The sequence below is a fragment of the Pseudochaenichthys georgianus genome, chromosome 1 (genome assembly GCF_902827115.2).
Source record: "Pseudochaenichthys georgianus chromosome 1, fPseGeo1.2, whole genome shotgun sequence".
Taxonomy (NCBI): domain Eukaryota; kingdom Metazoa; phylum Chordata; class Actinopteri; order Perciformes; family Channichthyidae; genus Pseudochaenichthys; species Pseudochaenichthys georgianus.
Genome location: NC_047503.1, coordinates 19,079,634 through 19,098,971, shown reverse-complemented (window position 1 = coordinate 19,098,971; position 19,338 = coordinate 19,079,634). Strand labels below are relative to the sequence as shown.

At 43.0% G+C, this 19,338-nt stretch overlaps 1 protein-coding gene across 1 annotated transcript; it reads right to left on the bottom strand.

The window, feature by feature from the left end:
• Positions 1 to 64: 64 nt before the first annotated feature.
• Positions 65 to 18,121, bottom strand: slx4 (SLX4 structure-specific endonuclease subunit homolog (S. cerevisiae)). The gene is given in 14 exon segments (XM_034091027.2): positions 65 to 712; positions 1,594 to 1,884; positions 2,067 to 2,166; positions 4,806 to 6,952; positions 7,521 to 7,690; positions 8,715 to 8,861; positions 9,611 to 9,792; positions 11,492 to 11,729; positions 12,256 to 12,522; positions 12,524 to 12,552; positions 13,388 to 13,614; positions 15,941 to 16,159; positions 16,249 to 16,456; positions 17,354 to 18,121. Coding segments are annotated over 14 exon segments (5,025 nt in total). The 5' UTR covers positions 17,790 to 18,121; the 3' UTR covers positions 65 to 348.
• Positions 18,122 to 19,338: the final 1,217 nt, after the last annotated feature.

Here is a 19,338-nt window from a genome sequence, read left to right as displayed (position 1 = left end):
TTTATTGTAAATCGGGGCACATTTTACTGAAGGTTTTTCAATGCATGACTATTGCGGTCATTTTTCATTACTATTGCATAGGTGGAGTGTGTTAAATCTATTGTAAAATAGCCCACAGCAACATTAACATTTTCTTTTATAACAAAAAAATACTTAAATAATAATTACTGCCGTAAAGGAACATTGGCGTCTTTAAATGGTTAAATGGTAAAAGCAAAAGGCCATTCTTAAGAAAAGGCACCTTTCACATAACAAACATGGCCTCTTCTGCAAGTTATTTTCAGACAAATGTTCAAATCACTTAAATAACACCAGCCACCTGCAAAGTGTCTTTGCAGTCATACATTTTCAAATGTTGGCTGCAACAGCTTTCTTCCTGCCTGCTGCCTTTGCCCCGGTGCCAGTTTTCTTGCCCCGCCAGCGGCTGGCTGCGCGGGGTCCCGGCTTGGCCGTGGTGAAGGTGATGCACTGAGAGTCCAAGTAGTCCACCAGCTTGGCGGCAGCAAGGCGGATCCCTGCTGCTTTCAGACGCTCCTTCAGCTGCGACAAGACCAGAGGCTGGTACTGGAGGATCTGACTGTAGAGGGTGGAGTCTGAGAGGATGAAGGAGCGCACCGCCTGGAGGCGATCCTGAAGACGGTTCACTGACTGGGAGGCAGAGAGGCCGCCGTCACTGTCAGAGTCTGAGGGGAGGCACAGCTCAGAGCTGGACCTGCGGGGGGGGGGGGGGGGGGGGCAAGTACTGTATTAATGTTTTTCATAGCTGCTAGTACCATATTAAGGTGACAATACAACAGCATGTCACCCTTATTTCCAAAGCTGTGTCCACTAGAAACACTTGCTCAGAAGAGACAAATACAAGCTTGTTCCCAAATAGACAATATTTTATAAACATGAATGAATACTAGTTCTGAAACCATTATTTTTCTAAATAAATCATTCAAATCAATGAGTGACATACACCAGTGATTTTCAAAGTGTCAGTTTGATGAGTGAGAAAAAAATATAAAATTATGCTGAAATTTGTATTTTTTGGCAGCTCAATAAATAACTAAATTAACTTTTAGAATCCACAATTTCATAGATTATGTCCTAATCTAACCAATACATAACGCCTAGAATCTTTCTAATACATTTATCTTGTGTTGTTCTTTCAACTAAGACAATAAAAGTGTAAATGAATAGCCTACGTACAATTATTTAAAAAATGGACATACATGATGGCATAAGGGGTGCTTGTTTGATCCACAGTCCGAAACCCAAAGAACTTGAACATTCAATTACATACTGTATTTTATCTAGAAAAGCAAAAAAACTCATTTAGGAAGGTGATACTAGGAGGTGTTTATAATTTTCTCTTACAACTAAATTGACTAAATAACTTGAATAAATATGCTAATAAAGCAGCTATTATTTATTTTAAATATTTACATCTATCGATGCATTTGAAAGAAGTCCATATTTTGTATTCTTAGTGTGCAGTTGTGTGCTGGGACGTCTAGGGATGGTGTCATATTGAGTATGAGTTTACAAAGTATTGCTTGAGCCATCTGAACATATCGTCACATCCACACACTGGAGGAGACCTTGTACCTCTCGGACTCCTCGCTGGCGGCGGTGGAGGAGGTGTGGGAGCCCTGGGAGGCCGACAGAAGCTCCGCCTCCTCTCTGCCGGCTTTCACAGGGGAGACAGCAGCGGGCGCTTGGGGCTCTTTGAACTGCACTCGCTGGCTGCAGGAGGCTGAAGAGGCGGGAGGGGGCTTCGTCTGAGCCGAGGGGCCCGCCTCCTCCTCCTCCTCGGAGCTGACCAGCTGGTGCGTGTACTGGTGGATCTCCTTCAATTTGAGGATCATCTGGCGCTTTGGTAGAGGCCGAACACCAAACCTGCGCAGTGGAGAAAGTAAGAATCAGACAGATGGCTGGAGACAGCCAGACAGACTAATCTGGCAGTCACACCGTGGGAGGTAAGAGGATAGGCACCTACCTTAATAGCCTTTATTAGAGAAAAACCAATTTGACCCCTAATTCACCCCTTCTTTAGCGTCAGGGCTGACAGTAAACCTCACCTGGTGAGTTTGGTCTTCAGCTCCGGGGTGTCCATGTCTGAGTAGTGGGGCAGGGGGGTGATGGGTACCAGGGTGCGGCGCCTTTTATTACGCGATGGTACTGATGAGACACAAACAGGAAGAGATTGTTGGACATTGGTCAATTTGGCATCAGAATTGCATACGTTAAAGACAACTGAATGCAGCCAAATCAAATGTTCAAAGTTAGATACTGTTTTAGTTAAATCCAGAACTGAATTTCCCTGAAAAAAAATAAAAACAAACACATGCCCTCTCCCACACTATGTACATAATGTTCAGGGGATATTGGTTGTTTTGTTTGATTACAGTTTTTCTCGATTGCTAACACACGTTTTTTTTTTTAATTGCTCAGAACACTAAACACAATTCACAAAGCCACACACCCAAAGTGCAAAACACCTCATTTCTCCTGCTAAATGAAGAACTGCATTCAAAACTACATAAACACTTACCAAATGCAAACTTTTGCACCGAATATAACACTTCATTCATAATACTAGATTGTTTGACCACCCAGCTACGCACTGCTGAGCATAATCTAAAGCACTTTCATCTTGTATGGGCTATGCTCTGCACAGAGAGGTTTCTGCAGAGAAAGATTGCTTGCTTATACAGAAATACAGTAAAGGAAGAAATACAAATGAGTTGTTGAAAAAAATCACATTTGATTCAAAACTAACATTGTGCAGCATGCATCTCAGCACATAGCTACTATGCTTCGGATCTCTCTAAGTGTGATGGCATTGTTTGCCAAAACCCAGTTTGTAACTGCTGCTTCCTGCCTCATTGGAAATCATTAGCCCACCTGCACCTGCTTGTTTCTCAGTCCTTCAGATAAACAACAAAGGTATAGTGGTTGGTGTCTGTGTTGCATAAAAGTAAGTTTACCACAGTACATTGTGCAGGATTTGTGTACAGTTATAGTCTGCAACATGCCAACAATTCAATTACAGTAATGAAGTAAATACGTTTCACACAACAGACATAAGCACTGATATATCATGAGTTTTGCAGAGCTACAAACTGGTAACTAATCTGTGTTCAAGTCTAAGTGTCCGGATTACAGAGGCGACAGTAAATCGGCTTAGATTAGGCTGAACCCTCTGTCCAGCCTCTCACATCGTCAAACCATGGTTGATAACATTTCATTTCATTAGAGAGTACTCTTCCTCATCCTCTCCTCTTCCTCTTCCTCTTGCTTCCATGTTGGCTTCCATTGTTGCTGTAAGAAAGTACTCACCTGTGGTCTTTTTATAGTGCTAACATCCTGATTGATGAGCCAACATGCTATCATGCTACCAGGTGTTTGGTCAGGTGGAACGTGGTTCTTGATCATTGGTCCATGTGTGAGGCATTTTGAATATCAGTGTTTTAAACCTGCTAACACGTGACTTTGTCAGATTCCTGTGTTTTACGTGGAGAAACGCGTGCAGTGGTTTGCAAAAAGTGCCATGTTGATTTGCAAACTGTGTGAAAAGCTGAAAACGTGTTTAGAGTTTTGGAGATTTGAGCCGATGTTTTGCTTTTTGAGTGTCAGTTAAAATAATTGTGCTTTATGTAGCATTTTAGTGTGTTAGCAATCGAGAAAAACTGTAAACTGTACGCATCCCTTTCCTACTGCAGCATGTATTAATACTGGAACTATTTAGGTTGATTGTGTGTGAAGGAATTGTCTGACTGTAAATGCAAATCACAAAGGTTTTTGTCATCAAAAATGTTATAATGCCCAACAAATATTGTTGTCGTTTGGTCAATCATTCATGGGAATAAAATAAAACACTCCACTAGTAGTAGCTAAACACCGATCATGTTTGGTGTGTTCATTTAAAGGTGGGGTCGGTAAGTTTGAGAAACCGGCTCGAGATACACTTTTTGTTATATTCCATGGAATGCTCTTAACATCCCGATAGCAATGAATATCTTTGTGCTTTGACAAAAAATCCATAAAAAAAAATGTCATCTGTGGAAGCCGTGGCGCTGTAAAAAAGCACGACCAATCATTTTAGCCGGCGCGGCTAAAATAACTGGATGGCCTACCTGCCTGTCAGCCTTCCATCTCTGCACAAACTTCTCGTGCCCTCATTGGTCATGTGCACGTTCGTGTGTGTTGGAGGAGGGGCTCTGTAAGGAAGTGGCAGATTTTTTCCGGCTGTGTATTTTCAAATTCTAGCGCACTCGAGCTGGTTTCTCCAAAATGACCTACCCCACCTTTAACAGCTAACCTAAGCATTTCATTCGAGCTCTCCTGATAACCTGATTAACAGTACTCTGAAAACTGAAACATTGACTTTAATTAAATGAATTATGTCAACAAATTCCACTTAAATGTATTGGGTTAGTTGAAAGCAATACTATTAAGTTGATTCTAAACTTGATATTTAATTAAAGTCAATGTTTCAGTTTTTAGTGTAGAGAGAAAATTAAATGAGCTAATTTTGTAAACATTTATCATCCATTGATCCATCCATGGATTGTCGATCAGACAAAACCACACATTTAAAGATGGTGACTTTAGGAAGAGAAAACTGACAAAACTATGGAGAAACTGGGTTATCAGAGATGTAGCCAGTTAAAGTGGCAATAGATACATTTTTCTGATTGTCATGTGCTCAGAAAAATAACTCATCTTTGTAGGATACAGTTTTACAAAACACCCGATTGTGCCTCTAGTAAATCACAAAACATCAGCAGTCCTGTTGGGAGAGAGAAATCACTCACTTGGTGTTTTGAGCTGGGCGGGGGGGTTCAGCCTCTGACAGAGAGGAAGAGCCTCCTCCCCCTCTTCCTCCTCCCAGCTGTCCCATATTTTAGAGTCCAGGAGGCTGTTCACGATCTCTGGTGTGTTGTGGGTGGGGGGATCAGGGGGTGAAGGCGTGAAGGAGACGTCTTTATGAGCAGTGGATTTGGATGAAGAGGGGGCGGGCCTGAGGCTGGAGGGGGGAGGCTGCCGCTCGGTGGAGGACGGAGGGTCTTTTCCCAGGCTTTTGGACGCCCCGCTATCCTCCAGCCTCAGACTGAAGCAGCCGGGGTCCTCGTCCCCGCAGGCGCCCAGACCCCACGAGTCGTTGAACGCCATGGGGGGCTCGTCCATGAAGCTCTGCCTGAAGCTAGACTCAGCGACTTCTGCCTCTCCAGTTTCTGCTTCATCGACTCTATTTCCGCACTCCGTCTCTCCTTGTCCCTCCTCCAGTCTCATCCCCCTCCTCTCCAGCTCAGACCCTGCTTTGCTGTGACTGTCAACAGAGCGCCGGCTGTGACTCGAGGACTCGCTGTGTCTCTGACGGCCTCTGAGAGAGGAAGACGAGGGTGGATCTGAAGGGTCCGACAGCGGCGAGAGATGAAAGCTCCCAAGCTCCGTCTTCTCCTGGCTCTCACATGGCGCCCTGTCCTTGCCCTGACTCGGCCAGCTCCTATCGAAGCTGCTGTGAAGCGGGGAGGTGGTCAGGAGGGCGGGGGCTTTGTGGAGCTCCGTGTGCAGGGGAGTGCTGCTGTAAAGGCGGCTGGAGGTCTGGAGGTGGAGGGGGGTACCCTGCTTTGAGGAGATGGAGAGCTTAGGTTGGGACAGGGGAACTGCAAACACTCCTCTGTCTTTACTCGCATCAGAAGAGCTGCTTCTTCTAGAACTGAAGTCCAGTTTTAACGCATTAGCCTCCGTCGGGCTAACGCGAGATGAAGCTCTGGTTGGACTGTTGGAGGTGTGTGGTCTGTCGTTAGAAGGTAAAGCAGGGGGAGAGAAGGATGAGAGGGAGGAAGGGTCTGCTTTAGGGAACAGCTGCGTCCTGCACATGCTGCTTTGAGTCTGCGTGGAGCTGCTGGTGGAGACCCTCTTTGTCTGGAGAGGTGTGGAGGGGATCAGCCAGGAAACTTCTGGAGAACAGCCAAACAGATCTGAAGGACTCTGACCCGACTCTCCATCCGGACTCAACTCTAAACTGCAACTCTGTTTATTCTCCAGGGTGGGGTCATTGGGTTTAATCTGGGTGTAGGTGGTGTGAGCCTGGACGGGGTAAGGGGAAGGTGGGGAAGGACTGCGGGAAATAAGAACGACCTCCATGTCCTCGCTCGAGTCGGACAAAACTATTAACTCAGGCTCATTTTTCTGAGGTGAAACTAGGGAGTGGGGAACGGGAATACTACGCCGACCTTGGCTTTCTCGATTCAAAGTTTGCCCCTCTTCTCCGCCCCCCCCGAGCCCAGGAGACAGACCCGGGATGGGCAGGGCGGAGGTGCTGGGTGGGGGGCTGGGGGAGAGCTCCACTCCACTCGCTGAAGACTGGAGCAAAGTTCTTCCGGACGGGTGAAGAGAGGGTATATGAGGGGATTGTGGGGCTTGAGGTGTGTGTGTTCTAGCGAGGCCGGATGTGGAGGGTACGGAGGGAGTGTCTTCCTCGTAGACCCCCCAGGAGTCGGAGAAGAGGCGGCTGTAGCTGCGCTCCAGGTTGGGGTCCAGTTGCAAATACTCTTTTTTGTTGAAGGCCGCTGAGCTTTTTTCAGGTTCTGTCAGTTCGGCGAAAACATCATCTCCACCTTCTTCCTCTTCTACCTTCTCCTCTTCCTCCTCTATGCTGTCTTCCTCCTCCCTTTTTCTCTGCGTTGCTGCAAACTCATAGATCTCCTCCAGCTCTTCCTCGTTCACCTTCTCCTCTTCTCTGTCACCCGATGCGAGGTCCTCGGCTTGATGATCGTCTTCCAGTTCTCGCTCTTCCTCCCTTCCTCCGTCTGTGTCCCCGCCCTCGTCCTCCTCTTCGTCCCACATGGAGCTCAGCAGCTCGCTGAGGGTCTGCTGCATCTGATCGTTGGCGTCCTCCTCCTGGTTCAGGAAGCCCTCCGGCTCACATAGCTGCTGGAGCTCCTGCAGGTCAAACCTGAGCAAACACAAAAGGGTCGTCACAACACTTTATTTAATATATTTCTCACAGAAAACCAATTTAGATTTCTTTAGAAACTTTAAATAGATGATAAAAACATCTCATAACTAAATAGTAATTAAGGTTGGGCGAGGGGTAGTATTCTGAGGCAAAACACAAGTTTCAAAGATTACAGTCGTATATTTACAAGAAAAAGTCTGGAATATTCTGAGATTATAAAATCTTACTTATGTGAGAAATTAATGTTTTTTTGTCAAGGAAACACATCACTTCACTTATGTTAAGATCAACCTCATAACAACACAGACGTATTATAGTAAATACATTTATTGTATCTTTGTAACTCTGGCACAACAATTTCCTTCGGGATGAATAAAGTCCTATCTTATCTTGGTAACAATGGCTTTCTAGAAATGTTGTGAGAGCATATGAATTTCAAATGAAATGACATGTTTGACTGTGATTATGTGCATTAAAGTCAGACAGCAACTAACCAGACCCACATTGTTTTGAATTGTGAGTCAAAGATGTGTTTAATGTCCTGGCTTGTATACTGAAAACTAACCTGGATGCTAGCTCCAGGACATAAGGCTGAAGGGCCGGTGGGATGGAGGAGCGGGCGGTGTAGAGGTACTGCAGCAGAGCTAACACGGCCTGTCCCGGGACGTCGTTCACCAGAACCCTCTGAGCTGCAGGAGACCCCTCCTCCTGTACCCCAAAACCACTTTCATGTACCTGAGAGAGGAGCAGAGGAGAGGTTTCATTGTAGACCTTATGAAACATGTGCTCACTAACTGATACGGTTGCAAAAAGTTTGAAGCTTGAATGATTTGCAGTTTTTAATATTGCATGTCTATGTTTTTGCAATCTGAATATAAAGATTAGGCAACCCCACTAATATTATTACTACTATTGAATTTGTCAAATTACATTTCATGAACTGCGTGTGAATTTGCTTTACTTGTGCAATCGGAAAATGTCTAAATAACTGTGCGTTATAAAGCCCAAAACGAATTTAAAACATAAATCATGATTTCCAAAATGTACAACACATCAACAAAATACAACGCTCAAATCCATCTCTCGCTATTCAACTGCTGAAAAAACCGGTTTGCTCTCCAGTTTTCTGCAAACGTGAAACAAAATGACATGGTACAGCCATTCCTAATAAAAAAATAAAAAATGTTTCCTGTCTATCACAAATGGTTATGCATCTGTTTGGACAAAGCTCTAATAAAAATTAAAAACACAGATTATTTTCATTACAAATGAATGAGCGGGCCGCCACAACTAAATATCGTCCGCCACAAATGGATCTCATAAACAAAATAAAAATTATTATTATCTTTCTTTTTTTAATTCTTTTTTTCTGTGGTCTAATGGATAGTGAGGTGGGCTGATGATCGGAAGGTTGCGAGTTCAAATCCTGCCTGGAACACCACTACTAGTGTGCCCTTGAGTAAGGCACTTAGCCCTCGGTTACTCCAGGGAGAATGTCCCTGTAATTGGTCATTGTAAGTCACTTTGGAATAAGGCGTCTGCTAAATGCGGTGCGGTGCCCCCACAAATAGAATCAAATTCTGTGGGAAACACTGGGTGAACATATCCAGTATTGAACCTCTGCTTGGCAGAATGAGGAGGTGAAATGGCTCAAGTTATACAACATGTTTAATTTAAAAGCTTATAATAAAAAAATCATGCAGTCCTGGTTCTGGTATTATCAGCGCTGTGTTGTGCAACAGGCAGTGATGGAAGTTACCATTTCAGCCAGCAGGGGGCATCGAGTGTACACCATGAAGGAATGAGCGAAGAAGACGTCTCCACTGTCCACCTGCAGCTGCAGGTCGCTGAGCTGAGGGTTGTTCACCATGCTGCTCAGATCTGAGGTCAGTCTGCTCTGTGCTGCCTTCAGGGGAACACCAGAGGACACAGAGAAGTCAGTGCGTTAGACAATAATATGTGAAGGCCCAGTAGGCATACAATACTGCATGATTCATATGTAGAACATGTCTTTGTCACACAACAGACTTACAGGACACTAATGAAGAGAAATGCTTCTAAGAAAGACAGAGTTACATTTCAGGGGCTTAGAAATCTTAAATTAACTCTCCCAACTTTACAGTTATTAAACAACGTTCTGTTGGATGCCGAATGCAGCGTGTCTGCATTCTTATTCCACTCCACATTCGTTTTATCTGAGTGTTAGTGTAGATTTCCCCAAAACAATATATTTGAATTCCTCTGCAGATGTTACCAACACTTCTGACTCATCTGTCTTGGAGTATAATGGCCACCGTTGTTTTTTCTTTTGTTGTACATTCAGTGCACGTTTACGTATGTTTCGTAAAGAAATAAATCGGTAAAAAGGTTTTTTTTTAATCTGCAATATAACAAAAGTAGATTTTGAATCAAGTATTTCGCATTTCTTAAAGTGAAATAAGATAAAGAAGAAGTAAGATAAAAGGGGACTCTAAAACATATCTAGTAGTTGCTTATGAAACAATAAATTGGAAAGAATCTTACCTTTACTAAAGAAAATAATTTCTTATAGTTCACATATGCATCTGACAAGATAAGGCCAGTAAAACAAACGAAAATTGTGAACTCAGGATCCATTTCAAAAGTCAGATGAAGTGTGATTACGAGCAGTCTTACTGTTTGGCGCTCCTGACCGGCCCCTGGAGGATCTGTTCTCCTCCTCGCTCGGATGTGAGCGTCCGGATGTGTGTGTGGAGTTTCTGGTAGGAAGCCGCTCACACCGAGGTCAGCCGGCTCCTCAGGCTCCTCCAGGACGAAGCCGCTCAGACGGAGGGTCGTGATCTGACTGCCACTCTTATCTGGGGGAAGGAGGACACATCAGGACCCGTTAAATCACTACTTAATACAGTGTGTGGGGTAGGGGTGCAACAACTAATCGACTTAATCGATTAAAATCGATTACCAAATTAGTTGCCAACTAATTCAGTCGTCGATTCGTTGGTGACGTCATCACGTGTGTTTTACGCGCCGTTAAGCTCCAACGTTATCGGTCTTTTTATCGGTACTGGAGACATTTAAAAAATATATGTCATATGTATTATTGCTACAAAAGCATTATATCGCAGTCTTAGTGTCGCCAACTCGTTTCTAATATGCAAAAAGACAAAAATATGCGTCTATGGTGTATTTTCGATCTTTCCAATCGAGACGAGAGATCTCTCTCCCCCGTCTGTGTGCGAGGGGGCGGGGCAGTTTACACACACGCGGCTGCTACATGCAGCAACACACTGCGGGGATGGCGGAGAAAAGCGCTCCAAGGTGTGGTTAAATGTTACCCGTCTCGATGGGGACAATGCTCGTTGCCAAAAGTGCAATAAGAGTTTAGCATGTGAGGGCGGTAACACAAGCAATGTGTCTAAACATTTAGCAAAAGTGCTCCACATCCAGACGGAGGAATGCACCGGGTTCGACTGTCTTTCTAGCAGCTCTGTAGCCCCGTCCACAAGTAACGTTTCCACGTCAGGTGTTGTGTATGCTAGCAGCAACACACAGAGTTAACTACATTATACAAACATGGGTTAATGATTAGAGGTAACTGAGTTATTTAGTTTGTTAAAGTTTCAGCTCTTCTGTTTACAGTTCTGTCATCACATTATTTAATACGATTTGTTAAAACACTGTTGTTTCTTTTGATGTGAAATATTATTTATTTAATTTAAATAAAAAGCAATGTTAGTTTTGTTCACAATTTGTTTAGTTAATTTAATAATATGTATTTTTGAATCAAGTATTCATCTTTATTGTCTTCATTGTTAGTTTCCACATGCCTAAAACAACCTCAAGCTAAATCTAAAAGTTGATGGCTAAATAAGAGCGCTTGAGAAATTGTGCAAGGCATACAGTAATAGTCCGAATAGTCGATTCATCGTTTCATTAATCGATAGATTAATCGATTATCAAATTAGTCGTTTGTTGCAGCCCTAGTGTGGGGGAGTGTCTCCCAAATGTTATCACAGACAAACTTAAATTCATAAAACAGGTATTTATCAAAAACATTACTTATATAAAATATCTAATCATTTTGTATTTCATTTCACCAAAACAATGCAGATTTCTTAACTATAACATAAAATACATTTTCATCGAAATGTTATAAAAGCTGTGTTATTCTGCTTTTAAAAGATACTGAGGAATGTAATCTTCTTGGGACAGGTATGGCTAAGAAAATGCTTTTGGAGATAGAACGTATTTATTCAGATATAATTCTAAATATGGACACACAATAATGGACACTTTATGTACTTTATATAACAAATAAATGTTTAGCTTGTAAGAAACAGACTTTCGGTTGGAACCCCTTACTAACTGTGCTCATGTGAGGCTTTAGTTTGCAAACAAACACAAGCTTTTGGGCAAGCAGTTAATGCGCATGGTTAAATAATTGTAAAGCAAATATTTTATAAAACTCCAACTTTTTGTTAAAATGTCAGGTTTAACCAGAGCAAGAGTCAGTCACCATTAGATAGGTGTGTATTTCCCCAACATCAGTGTGTTTACCTGGGGCGTTGCGACCATACTGAGTGAGGGTCACGCCGTCTTCAGCCAGCTCCATCAGCTCCATCAGGACAGCCTGGCTGCCTGCTGGAAGCTGCCCCGCCCCCGGGGTGGAGGGGGCCGTCTGGGGGGTGCAGGCTGGAAGAATGGAGACCCCGGTCCCTGTGACAGTAGCTCCTTCACTCACAGGTAGAACAGGAGTGATAGGCCTGGTTATGGTGCTGGAGGAGGCTGCATCCTTCTAAAATAAAATGGAGGAGAAACGTTTTTATTTAAATCAGCTGTGATGGGGTTAATTAGCAGCTGGTACTGAATGTTTTTTGCGCCCTCATCTTGGTTTGAGCCAAGGGCCTTAAACTAGACGATTTCATAATCATGAAAGATCTATAATAAAAACAGGATGGAGGAATAACTGACCACCGAGTGCACATTTCCTGTTAGTGTATAATGACAATTAACTAGTTGACGTAATTTGATGTTTGTTTGACGTCTGTTGTTTAGTATGTTTGTTATGTATGTGTTCACTTTTTAAGTAATCCCTTTTTAGGGAGATTGTGAATCAATTCAAATAGAATACAAATAAATTAGTTTCCCCCTTTCAAAGTTTTCCAACCTTTGTGTTAACCTTCCGATCTCTAGTTCTTGGAACAAAATCTATTTCAAGAGCTTTTTTTAATTTTATTTCAAAAGAACATGACCTCAACATGTCCTTCACATTCCTCATTCAGTCAAACTAAAACTGAATTAACATGTCTTTGCCGTCACACCTTCGGCGGCTCCCAGGGGGTGATGAACTCTCTGAGCTCGGGGGTGTAGAAGTCAGCCTCACAGGTGGAGGCTCCGTCCAGCAGGGAGCTCCTCTGCCAGAGAGGGGCCGCCCCGCTCCAGCCAGACAGGCTGCTGGGGAGGCGGGTGGGGGTGGGGGGCGAGGGGGGGCGGCTGCGTAGGAGCAGAGCGGAGACGCGTTCCTGCAGCCTGGTCAGAGCCGCCTGGGCATCCTGCACCAGGAGGAGAGGGGGGGGGGCGGGGGACACCTCCCTTTCTCCTCTTTCCACGGCCCTTACCTGCAACAAGAGCAAAAAGAAAGGCGGGGTTGGATGATAAATCTGCACAGAGCTCGAGTTTTTAAAGTTTAATCTTTAAATACTCAAATATGAGATTTGTTATATGAATTTAGGTAACACGGAAAATAAAACCATTGTGAATCATTTCAACAGTTTGTGCCTTGCAGACACATACGACACATACTATTCTTCAATTGTTTCAAGATGAAAACGGAAACACGAAAACTGCCTCTAGGCCTATCAGAGTTTCTTAAATGAAATATAACAACTTGTTACAGTAAAAGGATTATCAAGACGTTCAGAGCACACATAACTTCTGTTCCGTATTGAATCAAACTTTTGTCAGTACTGATTTAGGTGATTTTTTTATTGCACTGCTTTTCTCTGTCTTGGACAAGATTTCCCTGTGCTGCATTGTCACATGTAGCTGAAGCCCTCACACAGCTGAAGCCAACAGCAATGCACACATTACAAATATATATATACAAAAAGTATCTAATATAAATTATATGTAATGTATACAAACCCCACATCCAATCAGAATCACCAGTTATGTGTCCATAGTATAAAAGCAGCATCTATTTGCTCTGTGTATATTCAATACAACTGAATCCTTTGTTTGGATTTATTTGACCATGAACACATTGAGTGTCTGATGCCAGTTTGTCAGTAAAAAGTCATTTCATTCTCCCAAAACACAAATGGTGGTTGCATATAATAAGCTACTTACATAACTTGTACTACACTGAGATGAAACATTCCCTGCTGTATGTCTGTGCTTCATCTAAAGGCTGTTTTGTGTTGACTAACAGACGATATTGTGATGTCACTGTACCCTTGTCTGGCCTCCACTTCAGCGCTGCAGTCATGGAGGTGTTGGGGGCAGCTGTTTGTAGAAGCCTCTCCGTCTCCCTCTCACTCCGCTGCTCCTGCAGAGAGGAGGACAGAGCCAGGGCCACCAGGGTGTCTTCATCCAGAGGAGCCGTCTTCTTCCTGGACTTCTTTCTCGGTCGGAGGCTCGGGATGGAGGGGCCTTTTCTTTTATTGCCACCAGTCTCTGTTCTGAAGAGAGAAAAACAAATAGACAAAGGTTAAAGAGAGGTTTGATTAGGCTTTGTTTGTACTACTGTCGATTGAAGGCAAGCTATTATTGGAAAAATCTATCAGAGATGTGTGTGTCATCTTCAAAAGCCACATTTTGAATGTCTCGAAAATGCTTTTGGAGGAAGTGCTTTAATTGTTGGAACCAACGGAGAGCACAGAGGTATGTCATAGTACATTCTTGGTTCAAGGATTAAGGATAATTCATTGTCACAAATGCAGTTGGAGCTCTTTTACTAAACAAGAAAACTTTACAAAACAAAACCAAACAATGACAGAAGTCGTGTTTTTGTATTGGCTTTAGAAGGTTTGTTGTAGCTAGACTGAAGCAGCTGTTGGGGCAATTATGGTATTAAAGCTTAATAAAGTGTAATCCCAGTGTAATTTAACTTTAACTAAATGATATCCTTTCAAGTGTTTTAAATCCTGTTATGTCTGAGAAGAACATTTGTAGGGTGTGAGTGTTGCTTATTGTGTGCTTATACCTGCGCCCAAATGTCGTTGCGTTGCCATGAAAATGATCTTTAATGTTTCCCTTTAAGAGAGTCTGTCACACACACAGAGCAGGACACACTCAGAAGGAGTCGTCATGCTTGCAAGCATTAAAGGTCACCTATTATGCAAATTCAACTTTTTCATGTCTTTTCTACATCAACATGTGTCCCCTCTGTGTTAAGAGATTCTGAAAGTTTAAGGAAAAAAGATTTGCTCATTTTTTGTTCTGATCCATTTATATAAAAACCTGTCTGAAAATGAGCTGATCAGATTTTGGCCACTTTATGATGTCATGATTTTTTTGGCTTGTGTAACCATGAACCCAGAGGTGGGGAACCTCCGGCCTCCGGGCCGTATAAGGACCACGAGACCATTTGGTACGGCCCTCGAGGTAATTTATAAACACACGCAAGAAAGAAAAAAATTAAAGAAATCTAGACCGCAAAAAAATTAAACAAGCGAGTGCCTGTTTTTCCTGGCCACGGTCAGGGTCCTTGAACACAACACGAGTCTAACGTGTCATCACGTGGTATACGTCTCGTCTGACAGGGGTGTAGTTCTGACGGAGAGCACCAGAACACCGCTCCGGGACTTCAGAAACTGCAGTACCCATAAGGAGCCGTACACATGCTGCAGTGTCTGCGTGTCTGTGTCTTTAGTTGAAAGCCCAGTGGCGATCTGCTCATCTGTCACACTGATCATACAGTCAATAACGTTGTTGTTATTAGCATCTGGTTAGCTAGCTATGCAAACGAATATAAGAAGCTTTTTCTACCACCAGTGAGGTAAAGGCACATCTTTATATGATCATTATAGTTATAAAAAAATAAGAGAATAAAGCAGGGGTGTCAAACTCAAGGCCCGGGGGCCAAATGCGGCCCGTGACTTCATTTAATGCGGCCCCACAAGAGCTCTGAAAGAATATAATGTGTTTATTATACGGTTACATGCCGATTTACAGAAGCACGTTGCCCATAAACTACACGTCCCACAATGCATCTCATTTTGTGACATTCTCACTGAAGAGACTTGCAATGATTTGCCCTAGACTTCTGATTTCAGACGTAGTTAATTATGAAGTTATTACCCTATCCGATAATAATCCAATGCAAAGGCAATAATGTAATATAATACATTATTTTATATATTAAATATTTATATATGTATTTTTATATAGTCTTATATATAAAACTGGCCCTTTGAGTGCAACCATGATGCTAATGTGGCCCGAGATTAAATTGAGTTTGACACCCCTGGAATAAAGTAAACAGGTATAAAATACTATATGACAGTAAAAGAAAGTTGTTATTAATAAACATGAATACAGTTTAAAAGGGGAGTGATTTGTAAAATATCCATAATGAAAAAGAAAATCTGCTTACAGTTCCGTTTCATCTGGGTGTTGAGAGATGTATCCATAGATCTCTTAATTTTGCTCTCGAAGTAGCCAATCGGCAACCAAGGTAACCCCCCCACCTTATCACCTGAATCTCCTCCTAGAGCACCATTGTGTTAGTTTTAACCAAATATCTCTCAGAGGGGCGTGGGGAGTGGCTCCTTATTTTCATCTAAAGTAATCAGCTCTTTTGGAACAGGGCTGAAACAGAGGGGTTTATGGGATGCTGCAATGATCTGTTTGGTATTTCGAATATATTGATGAAAAAGAGCATTATGTGTCAATTATATTTAAACAAAGATCCTAAAATACTTTATATCGATATTGTGTTAACTCATCATTTTCTCTAGAGAGCATCTGATTTTAAGTTACTACGACACAGCGAGGTGGTCTCACAGTGTGTTGGTGGCAGGGACATTCGGGGTCTCCTCAGTCTGTCTGTGCAGCGCCTGCAGCAGCACCGCCGGAGCGACCCCCATATCTGAGGAGCAGCGCTTCAGGTGGGCCGAGCGACTCTTCTGGGACTTGAACTTCTTTCCACAGATGGGACAGTCGGGGAGCCCAGGAGGCGGGGGAGGGGGAGCAGGGGCGCTCTCTTCACTCTGATCCAAACACCTGCAGAGAGGAATCAGTCTCAGTTGCAGCCAGGTGGATTGTGCGCCCACTGATTAAAATCTTCACAGGTACAATGTGAATGTGCACACCTGTTGAGATGCTGCGTTCGTCCCTCTGGGGTCATGTGTGACAGATCTCTGTGGCAGATCTGACAGAAGAAGAGCCCCCCCTCCTCCAGGTCCACACTCTGGACCCCTGCTGCCTCCCTGTCCAGCTCCTGCTGCAGCCGCAGGGCCAGAGCCTCGTCACCGTTCTGGGGGTCCGGAGGGAGGGGGGAGCTGGAGGACACTGGAAGTCCTGAGTACAGAGGGGAGGGGGCACATACAGATACAATTAAAAGGTGTGCTTAAATTACAATTGTGTGATACAAGAACTGGATGATATGTGAAAATAATATTGTTACTGTGCATTATGTTCTGATTTCATGATTTAGTTACAAGTGTGTCTGCTCTTAGCAATAGAGCTTCAATACTACTTAGGGTTGCAAAATTCTGGGAATTTTCAAAGATGGAAACTTTCCATGGGAATTAACGGGAATAAACTGGGAATTTTCTAAATTGAAGGTTGACTTAAATATAGTTGGGGAAAGTATATTTTAGCATAATCTTGACTAAAACAAACAGATGCCATTCAAGTACACTTGAATATCCATGCCATTCCTCAATCACATGCACATAGCACACTGCTTACTGCATGGCTATTGAGACCACACCCAGAGTTGGATGCTGAGGAGGTGGACATGTTAGGCTTGTTTGAGACCTGCGCAGTTGCACTTGCACTTCCCATGGAAATGTACCGGAAATGTTCCGCCCCTTTGCAACCCTAATACTACTACACTAATACTACAGAAACTGCTTAAATTACAATTGTGTGATACTAAAGCTAGATTATATATTAGTATAATATTCTGACTCTGTATAATGTACTGATAATGTGATCTGTGCGTCTGCTCTTAACAATAAAGCTTCAATAGAACTAATAGAAGTCTCCTTCTGACATATTTTCATGTTGGGACATATTAACTGTCCCAAAATAAGGATTCATGCACTGCCTAGGACATTTTAGTCCATTAAAACCAGGCATATAAAAACCAAATACAATAGAAACAGACAGTGGGAGGAAGCAATATCTGCATTCCCTCTACAACAATGCTTCATATCAACAATCTGTGCCAGGAGCATCATAGCATCTCACCTTGTCTCGGTGCCAGAGGTGGGGGAGGCTCAGTCTCCTGGTGGGAGGGCTGGCTCTTGTCCTCGTGCACCATCTTCTGTGGACTGTCTCTCTTGAACTGTTGCATCCTGTGGAGGACTTTATCTTTGGCAGTCAAACCTATCTCTGCTCTCTGTCTTGCTGCTGCTGAAGGTACAGCTAACACCTCAGCACCTCCTGCATCATGCCCAGTTCCTCCACCCACCACAGGCTGTTCTCCGTCCGCAGCAGCAGTACTAACAGACCCAGAGTCAGCAACATCTCTCTTGGTATTTCTTCTCCTCTTGTCTCCATCGCTTGCCTGACAGGAGGGCTGGTGCTCTGCTCTCTTTGGCTGTTTGGACTCACCTGGTTTCTTGCGGACTCGTTTTAGAAGCTTAGAGCAAAGGTCCACAAAGTCCTGGTCCGAGTCATCCATGATGGAGCACTTTGTCTCATATTAGAAGTCCATCCCTGCATGTCCTGTTACCAGCTAACGTTAGCTAGCTGTTTATGCTAACCCTATATCCTCACACAGGTTTGATGCATTTTCTCTTTAGTTTTAGCTTTCCGCCTTATCACTGTTTATTCACCAGTGTAGAAATAGCAATTCTAGTTTATTTTTTAAAATATCTGCGGCATTATGTGTCAATTATATTGCAAATAGAACAGTCAAAAGGCCGCTAAAGTGGTTTGTTATCATTTCAAAAAGGAGTTACTCAACCGGTATATTCTGAGCTTCAGGTCATGTGACGGTGAACGAGCGAATGACTAGGCTTGTTTGAGACCTGCGCAGTTGCGATCAACGTCTTGCTAGTGCGTTGCATGATGGTTAGTAATTTTGTCCGATTTAGGCCCCGTCTCAGGTCGGTTAAATGAAATCACTAGGCTTGTTTGAGACAAGCATTGAGAGCGAGGCGAGGCGGGGTGTTGTGCCGTAGATTGAAGCCTTGCCGTAGATTGAAGCCTTGCCGTAGATTGAAGCCCTGTTCGCGGGGACGCGCAAACGTGACGTCATCGCCTGTATTGAGCGTTCGTCTAGTTTAATAAGCTTTTCTCTCTCTTTTGAATGATATATTTCCCATCAGATTAAACAGCAAACGGCTGAATAAATAATGTGCATACAATTGCGAGGAGGCTCGTTTTAAGGACACTTTTCAGATAGTCACAATCTTCGTATTGGAACAAACTTCCGTTTTTGAGTACAGTCCCACTCTGCTATGTTCCTCCTTCCTACAGAACAGACAATGACAGGATAATATGTCATTTGTCAGTATAGTCCTATTTCTTAAAACCTTCTCTGTTGTTTAAGTGTTGTTAAATGTCACCAAAATCACACTGGTGTTGCCTGTTCCCCTCTAGTTTATGCTCACAAAAGCATTTCACTTTGGGCCTAGCAGGTACAAAACTAAAGAGGGGCTTCCAAATCCGGCAGCACCAACACCTGATCTGCCGGATTTTGAAGCTCCTCTTTAGTTTTTCACCTGCAGGGCCCAGAGTAAAATGCTTTTGTGAGCACAAACTAGAGGGGGACAGCAAACACCAGTGTGATTTTGGTGAAGTTGTGACTATCCTGGACAAATATATAGGGGGGGTTCCAAATCCGGCAGGAGAAATACCTGCTCTGAACATGTTATGTAACAGTGCAGATCTTCCCTATTGACACCAGGATTAACCTAGTCTAAAATAAGGAACATTAATAGTGTGATAGAAAATGAAATGTAATGTAATAGAGGCACAGATATAAGATCAATAATACACTTTATTTTAGGGCACCTTTCAAAGCATTCAATGTCACTTTAAAATACAATTTAACAAAAATATGAGTGGCATTACAATACAAACATGTGTTGAGTAAGAATATATAAAAATGATATTCAAAGGAGCAATTCAAGTGAGTGAAGCCAGTTTGAACACATTATCTTTTAGGCGTGATTGAAAATAATAAAATAATCTGATATATCATTCAAAAGAGAGGAAAAAGCTTA